The sequence below is a fragment of the Apaloderma vittatum genome, unplaced genomic scaffold, assembly GCF_000703405.1.
Source record: "Apaloderma vittatum isolate BGI_N311 unplaced genomic scaffold, ASM70340v1 scaffold23459, whole genome shotgun sequence".
NCBI classification, from domain to species: domain Eukaryota; kingdom Metazoa; phylum Chordata; class Aves; order Trogoniformes; family Trogonidae; genus Apaloderma; species Apaloderma vittatum.
In genome coordinates this window covers 1-8,885 of record NW_009737342.1, presented here as the reverse complement: position 1 = coordinate 8,885, position 8,885 = coordinate 1, and the positions used below count along the sequence as shown (strand labels likewise).

The 8,885-nt window shown below is 42.3% G+C and overlaps 1 protein-coding gene across 1 annotated transcript; it reads right to left on the bottom strand.

Moving 5' to 3' along the window:
* Window positions 1-1,243: 1,243 nt before the first annotated feature.
* Window positions 1,244-8,415, bottom strand: ARL5A (ADP-ribosylation factor-like 5A). Its single transcript, XM_009877304.1, has 5 exons — window positions 8,360-8,415; window positions 5,660-5,807; window positions 4,844-4,927; window positions 2,208-2,359; window positions 1,244-1,704 (listed from the first exon to the last, which is right to left on the bottom strand). Exons 2-5 carry the CDS (start codon window positions 5,801-5,803, stop codon window positions 1,656-1,658), a joined length of 429 nt encoding a protein of 142 aa, XP_009875606.1. The 5' UTR covers window positions 5,804-5,807; window positions 8,360-8,415; the 3' UTR covers window positions 1,244-1,655.
* Between the last annotated feature and the right edge of the window lie 470 nt (window positions 8,416-8,885).

Below are 8,885 nucleotides of genomic sequence, written 5' to 3'. Positions count from 1 at the left end.
CTTTTCCCCACAAATTCACAGCACGCCCCCCGGCAAGCGGGAAGGTCAGATTATCCCGGAACCACAGACAAGCACCTTAAAAAGTTCCACCCTTCGAAACGTCTTTTCCATCCTTACGAGATGCACAAGCTAAGAAAGGGAAGGACGTTTTAAAATCAAGTTTTATTTCATGTTGCTCTACTCCCCAAACATACATCTCCAACAGAAAAGCCTCCAGCAAATGCGACGCTTCCACAGCACTGACGACATCTGGAAACACCCGACTGCTGCCCACCGAAAACCTGGGGCCTCCCAAAGGTACCGGCGCACGCCGCTGGGCTGGGCCAGCCGGTGCTACGGTATGGAAAGAAAATCACGTAGTGTTCTGACGCTTCTCTAACTCACCTGGGGAGTTCCCTTTTCAAGAAGTACTGCCCGTGGACTCTGGTGGGAACATCATCTCGGGGTCACCTACAGCTTTTGGAGTAGTGTTGTCTGGTTTGTTCCCCATCCGCTGCATACAGAGAGATACACACGGCTCACGCTTGCAAAGAAGAGCGTTGCCTTCCTCTAAAAAGCACTTCATACAGCGCAAGACTTGCTTTGTAAGATGCCAGGGGGACTTCCCAACATACTTTTGTGCCTCTTTGGTTAAGAAAGGAAAAAAAAATTAAAAAAAAAGATAACATATTTCCCTTTATGACAGTTAAAGGTACTTCTACCAGACTTGAATAAGAAATGAAAGGTACTGCAGGAAAAGAAAAGCAGTACCGCAGGAGAGCACGACACGCACTTTCCAGAATCACCTAAATCCAATGATGACTCCAGTAAGGGAAGAAAATCCATTTCATTTTCAACTCTTTGGCAAATTTTATACTGTTTGCCAACACTGTAATGTGAAGCTCAGTCCACACGACCCAGCCCATTCCGGCCTCCTCCCTACCTGAAAAATCACGTGAGAGATGAGCAACGGTCTTAAGAGAGAGCTTGTTTTATAAAGTCGTGGCGAGCTGACTGCCTCTTCAACGTTACAGCCACATGGGTAACAAAGGAAAAGAAGTTGTGATACGTTGGCCATGTCAAGTACGAGTACTGCTGCCAACATGCTGATTCAGCTTTACACAGTGGTCTGTACAGATTGCAATTATCCTAAAATTGAGGTATAAATATACACAAATATGTACAGTACACATACAGGAAAAATATTTTTGCATTTGTAACATCAGTAACCTTAAAAATACTGGAGAGTTGATACCTATGCCATTGATTTGCTTGCTGATTTACTGGAATAATGAAGCCAACACCTTCGACTAGAGCGGACTACAATGGAATAACAGAACTCAAAATTCAAAGCTCCTTCCTCTCACTTCAGCTTCTCCACGCCCAGGGCCGGGCTGCTCCGAGCGGCTGGATCCTGCAGCGAGGGTCGATCACAGCTTTTAAATGCATCCTTGGAGGAAAAACAAACGGGAAACCAAACAGGAGCTGTCAACTGCCTTTCTTTTTGCTGAATGGTCTTAATTTACATACACATATGTGTGTGTGCATCTACGTAGAAAATAAAGTCGAAATCAGTTCAGTATAAATACATCTAACCCAGTAATTCTGCCACTGTGAAGGTCAATCACGGGTACAGCTCTTTGTAAGCAATGTCTGTGCAAAGAGGTCATTAAAAATCATCTGATCTTAAGTCTTGACATCATCCATTCGAGTCCTTGGCACAACCTGTAAACAAAAGAGATAATTTTTAAGGAATACGTGAACTTCTTGGGATAACTTCAAAGGTAATTCCCTGGCACCGATTTGAATTCTTCCTAAGAACTGTGTAATTCTGACTGAGGGAATCACTTCCAGAAACAATTCACGCCAAGCACAGCACTTCCTACATCTTATTATATGATCTACAGGCAAGAAACTTTAGATCCCAGGACTTCAAGGCACAGAGCAGAATTTTCTCCGATTACAATTACTCTTAATAAACCCAAACAGACTTCAGGTCATTCCCACCCCTGCCCTTATTAGGCCCAAATCATATAAAGTTTTATCACTGTGAGGCGAAGACGATTTGATATGAAAGCTGGTTTTCAGATCAGCTGATCCTAAGTCAGTACATTCCGAGCCCAGAAATCTTTATGTGTAAGCTTATTGTTGAAAATGTGTGCTAAAATCGCAATAAAAATACCAAAATAACTCAAGATCTCCCGCTTACGGACAAGAACAACTCTTACCCCTCTCCAGTTAGAGCACAGCACGCCTGAATGTGCCACTGATGATCCTTAATTGAAGTCAGTTTCAGAAACTGAGAGATTTCCGCTACTGTCATACACTCTTTAACATCTTGCTTGTTAGCAAAGATCAGCAAACCTGCTTTTTTTAAGTCCTTCGGAGAAAGAAAAAGAAAAGACAATTACAAGTCAGACCTCAGAGGCAAAAGATGTGATACCGAAGCACAAAACCTTAAGCCCTAGCAAAAAAAAAACAAATTAAACTACAAAATGCTGCAGGCCAGCTGACACATAACTTCAGAAAATCCTTTGATCCAGTGGACCAAATGTCTGATTTTCGCCTGGGATGATCTGCAAAACCACATACGATATTTTGTCGTGCCTCGTGCGGATCTGAGGCACCCTGTATCCTGTTTAACCCTGACCTTGCAGATCATTCCCACCATTGTGGCTAAACCTGCCCTCTCGTGAGCCTGGCTTTTACCTTCACACCGTGCTTTTACGCGTTACCACACTGTTAATGTTTATTTTGGTCCAAAATAAGACTGAGCAGTAGTTCTTATGCAGGGCAAGGGTGGGTGACCCCAGCAGAACTTTTGGGGCCAGCAGCGCACACTGCCACCCTCTGCGAGGGAAATTCCACCCATGAAAAAAATGTTAAGGCTGCCACCAACAGTGTAAAGCAAACTGGGGTCATATTTTATTTAGAGGACACGCAGCATTTGTAGAAAATCGTTGCTGACACCGCTTTAGAATCAAAGGATGGATGTCTACGTGAATAAGCACATTGCAATAAACATTTTTATGAGGCCCATGTAATATTTAAAACATCAGTGCTGGCAATTTAGAGAACAGTGACTCTAGGGACGAGTTTATTTTATCTCAAGCTGCTTGGAATTACACTAGGACAGGCAAGCACTATTGAAAATCCGTCCCTCCGAAAGCAAAAACGTCTTCCCAAGGAAGCCAAGGCAACTCATTCACTTAAATGTCTATCAGGCACACCGATTCTTACAAGCAGTAAAAATAATTCCCAGGTGATCTACTGGTCCCAAAAATAGCTGGAAAGGAGTTGGGTGACTCAATTTTGCCTCAGCTAAAATTCAGCTGAACTGGCTAGCAGAAATAGTCAAGGACTGTACGGGAAAGCTATTCTGAATAAATATTTGACTTTCATTTCAGCTTATATCTATTGCTGTTCTCTTGAAACGTCAAGAGAGCTAGCAGAACGTGCTGAAAACATCCTGTTGTAAAACAATGGGCACGTTTACTCTTAGCTGGGTGCTTTCAGAGCACAGAAATAGTCTCCCAACACGAAGCCAGGGCATTCACACTGCTTGGAGTTCCAGGCTTTCCTCGTCGCAAATTCGTTTCGCTAACAACTTCTGCATCTTCCTTTAGAGATGACGAAAGAGAAGGTGCAGATTTTGTTTAGTGACTGCAAGAGACTGAAGAGCACATCTCAGAAATTCTGACAGCAGAGGACCCAATGGCAAGTCCACCCTGCCACATTTAACACTCCACCACAACTAGGACAGCCAAACCTACTTTATTAGAATTTATTTTATTAAATGGAACTTTAAATGCCAGAAACCAGAAATTCAAGAAACTAGGCAAAGCATTTGTTTTTTTCTCAAATGCTTTAGATGACCACTCAAAGGAGATACATAGGCAGGCTTTGTCCTTACTAAACAGTGGCTCTAGTTTAAATAAAGATGTAGTATTTGGGGATATAACGCCAACAATTTTACACACATTCTTATATTCTGACACTTAAATTGGGAAGCTCAGCGTCCCCAGTGTCATCTCACACAAAACGATCTAGTTTGCACTAAACAGTATAAAAACACGATCATCAGTAAAACTGAGGGCTCTGGTCCTGCTGCACTGCATGGACAGATTAAAATCTTGCGGACATTCAGGTCACACAATAGGTGGCCCCTGGCTTACGCATCTGGTCAGTATTTCCAAGTCAGGACCAGGCAGTTTGGTTTTAGACCTGTCACAGGGCTCAAGTTTTAAAGAGGGTCTTTACAAGTCAGCAAATTATTCCCTTGCTCTGTAATTCCACGGACAGACAGAACGACAGCTACTCCAGCTATCAGCAGTCCGTTTCTACAGTTTTACAGCTGGTTGCAATACAACACATTTTTAAGGCTGTCTCTGTCAGAAAACAAGAAGCAACCACGAAGCTATCGAAAAGAGTCATTAAGTAGTTGGAGGAAACAATGTGTTTTCTAAAAAGATGTCATTCAGCTATTGAAGCATGAAACCACAAAAGTCATTTATAGGCCCTAATTTCTGCTTCACTGAAGGACTCAGAAGCTGAAAAGCTACTTTTGAGGGAGTTCTCTTCAGTAATTTGCTATTAGTTTTTATTGGGAGCTTCATAAAAGGCAGATCCTCTAGCAGGAACAGGACAGCTCCAACAGAGCACTGCCTGTGGCCCGGAGAACGTGACAGCTCACAGTGGCCTCGGGCTGCCCTGGAGAAGCCTCTCTGCCTCCTGGTCCGTGTCCAGCTGGCAGGTCTGGGCAAGAACTTCCACAAACAGCACACGAATCTGCTTCCGGAACGTGTACCATCCAGATCTTACCCACAACCAATATTCAAACACAGAAGACACGGCGTGTACTCACCTCGTGGGCTAACATTTTATACAGCTCTTCTTTAGTCACGGAAATCCTCTCTCTGTCCGTGCTGTCCACGACGACTATCACAAACTTTAAAAAGTGAAAAGTTATTAGTTAGAGAACGAACTATCCCCGTGGCCACACACTTGTCAGCAGAACTGATTTCTGCTCCTAGCACATTATCTCAACTGGATTATGAGGTGTGACCTCATCCCAGGTACTGGGAAAATGCAAACATTTATACTGAAACAAAGTGTTTCTTTGCAATCTCACATCTGGGTGGTTTTTTTTTTTTTTGTTGAGCATACCTGATGTATGCATATGAATCCCTCAAATAATTTGCTCCATCCTTAAAAAGGTAAATTTTATCAGCTTTCTCCCCCTACTTCAAGTACAAAAGTGCAAACAGATATGTGCAAGGGATTTAAACAAAACAAAGTTCCCTATTACAACAGCATACATGTGGATACAAATCACAGCCTTACAGGGAAGCACAGGAAAATAATTATTAGAAAAGAACAACCTTTTTTAAAAAAAACACATAGCAAACCTCAACTTAAATCATTACTGTAATCACATTCAATAACTTCAGTGCTAAAGAGTTCTTAAAATCTTTGGGGGTGCTTAAGTAAATCAGAGGAGCTTGCATGGCTGGGCTCCCAGGCTTTCAGTCTTACTTTTGAGCAGCTGTAGAAGTTTTAGAGCACCTGCTACAGAGACCAAGCACGAGAGGGGACCTGGAAACACAGGGATCTTCAATTTACTGAGACAAACTGAGCACCAGGCACAGAATCCTCTCAAACGAGCTGGTTTTGCCCTCACCTCCGTGTTTGTGTAGTAGGTGTTCCACGACGAGCGGAGAGACTCCTGCCCTCCGATATCCCACATGAGAAAGCGTGTGTTGTTCACCACAATCTCTTCCACGTTGCTCCCGATGGTGGGCGAGGTGTGCACCACTTCGTTCATGGAGCTGCAGAGGGAAGAGAGAGACTTGGTGAGCAACCGCAAAGAAACAGCAAAAATCCGTGGTATCGAGCATCTTAGGACTCCAAACTGGTCGACTTTTTATAAAACTAAAGTCGACGGTTATTCTAAGGTAGAAAGCTTAGCGGGAGTATGACAGCAAACACTCCTTACGCAGCAAAGAGAGGCCGGGTTTGACAGTGGAAGGTGAATAAAAATAAGACTAAATACAGACAGCAATAAAAAAGGACTCAGTGAGCTATATAATAATTGAATTAGAAAGCTGAGAGAGCATTTGTGAACAAAACTATAATTAATTAAATCACAAAGCTGAGAGAGTATTTGCTTCAGAAGCTGTTTTAAGCAGTCAGCTCTTTTTTTTTTTTTTTTTTTCCCCCAGGCTGGTTTTGGCACGCACGGGAGAGAGCAGTTGCTTTGCTTCAAGAACGTGGTTAAGCCACAAGATTTCCGAGGCTGGAAAAAAACAACAACTCATCATCCAGCTCCACCAAACATACTACATCTCACTACATCTCTTGTCAAAGATAAATGCAGACATTAAATATTTCAAATACATTGTTGCAGAGATCCTGAGTCCAATTCTGCCATTAAGAGCATCAGTTTCATATCAGTAGCAATAACTAAATCACTACCTCTAGCTATTCCTACAGTTCACATTATTTAAACTCTACTGTATGAGATATGCAAAAAAAAACAAAAATAGAAGTAGCTTCATGGAAAACATGAATCATTTTCAGATAAGTACATCAAGATTATCAGAAGAAAAAATAATTATTTTATATGAACATTTTTTGAAGCTTTAGCACAGCTTTTAGTTACAGTGAAGGCAATTTGAGACTTGTAACAGTGCTGGAATATTTCTTGAGGAGGATATAGAGAACCAAGGAGATAAAGGGATGATCCAATGTCCTGAAAAGGAATCCCAGTTACCCAGTGTCTCAGCAGCGTGTAACAAGAAACATTCTCACCACACATACTTGAAGGCAACTACGCAAGGGAAAGAGAAGGATTAGAAGAAAGAACCATAAAATCAAATTAAGTATAACAATGACACCAGAAGATGCCTGTGGCTGATTTAATATTTTAAAAAAAACAAGTTTTAGCGGAGTTGTTTGAATGCCTGAAAGAGATGTATCATGCATCACCCTGCAGCTTGCAACAGGAGAGATGGAGTCACCACTCCAACGTCTGCTGTGACCCTCCATGACATTAAAGTAATGGCTGTGCTAACTAGCAGGACAACTAGTGTTGGTTATCTCTGCCAATCTCTTACAAAAAGAGCTGAACATGTTCACTCGTGCTCAGAACATTTATCTGCCACAAAGAAACAGTAAGAGGAAAAAAAGGAATACAACACAGACAAAGGTAGGATTTAAGGAGGAGACCAACAAGAGGAACTGAGGACAGAAGTCAGTCGAAGCAGCAAACAGGGAAAGGAGAATATAAGAAAAGAGGAAGTCCCGTGGGGTTGAAATGGATATAAAGGAAGAGGAGGCATATAGAGCTCCACTGTACAAACGGGAAAACAAAACACTGAGGCTGCAGAAAGAAGAAGATGAGAAGAATTGCCACAAGACGTTTGTGGAGGAAGTGGGAAGACACGGGCAGCAGCAAAACACACTGAGGATGGTCCATCAGTCACAGTAGTTACTAGTTTTAAAAAACATTCTTCAATCTACTGATACTTTTTTAAACTTCTCACTCCTGATTCCAGTAGTGACAACCACCTCTGTCTTTTCACTTTCTCTGCAGAGTACGCTAGCACAGAAGCGGCTGGAAATGCTGCACAAGTTTCAAGTTTCAGAAAGGCAAAAGCAGAGCATAATTTAACAAAATCCAAATGTTTCAAGCAAGCATATTTTAAGTGTAGGATCGGACCAGTATGGTCGCATCACTTAACAGGAATTATTTCTGATACTGACTCGGGAAGACTTGCTAATACCAGACTGCTGCACTTGAGAAACTCTAAATCTGTTTCAATAATACACAGTTCTACCTAGAAGCTTCTGAGTTTGTGGACAGAATTCATACCCTTTTATCAAAATGAAGTTGAGAACTAGAGATACGAAGCTTGTACAAGCTTTATGTAAAGCAGCAGCAAGGTTAGCGTGAGACAAACACACGCCAACACCACGAGGAAAGGCAAAAGCTGCACGACTTGTTTAGTATTTGCATGCTGCGGCATGGATCGGTTTAGCAGAACTGTCCTGTGGCTAAACCTCAATATAATCATATTTTATGGAGTAAGCAAACAGCCGACATGGTGATACCAAGGGCGGCGGTCATTAAGTGATAACAGCAAGGCGATCTGATAAATAAAAGCTCTGAACAAAACCTTATTCATGCATGAGGCAAAATACAGACCTTTCTGAACGCTAAACACACACTTTGACCCACTGCCACCTATACTGTTCAGTAACCATCAGCATAATGCTTTCAAAGTAAAAAAAAACAACAGGGAAAGCAGCAACAGGCCAGAATAATAAATACAATGCACACCTTGAAAAACATGAAACGTCATCTGCAGTCTGTACTTACAATTGATAAAGAATGGTCGTTTTTCCCGCATTGTCCAGACCAACAATGATTACTTTGTGCTCTAGAAATAAAAATATCACTAGTAAGTCGCAGAGTTAACTTTCAAAACACAGTTGTTATTGTGATAGCAAACAAGTTTAGCATTGCGTTTTTGACTGATTTCCTAAGCAAACACTGCCCAAGCGTCAGGTGCCGCATTTCACAGGCCATACCTAGAAGTCTGTCTGTCTGCGGAGGCGCACAAACTCGTGCACTGCTCCGAGCAGAGCGTCCATTTTTCCCCCGTCCGCACATCTGCAGGCACAATTTCCGAGAGATTAGGGGTGGATTTCTTCCTCCTCTAAACTGCAAGAGCAATCTTGCACTGAAATCTTCTTCCCAATCTTCTGCTACTAAAGCAGCTCTGCAGAGCACGTGCTTACGTGTTAAATGTTCATTTCCAAGGGCCGTGCTTCCATTCCCACCTGCGACATCTTCAACTCTTTGCAAAAGAGCTGCTAAAACCCACAGCAGCGCTGACTCGCGC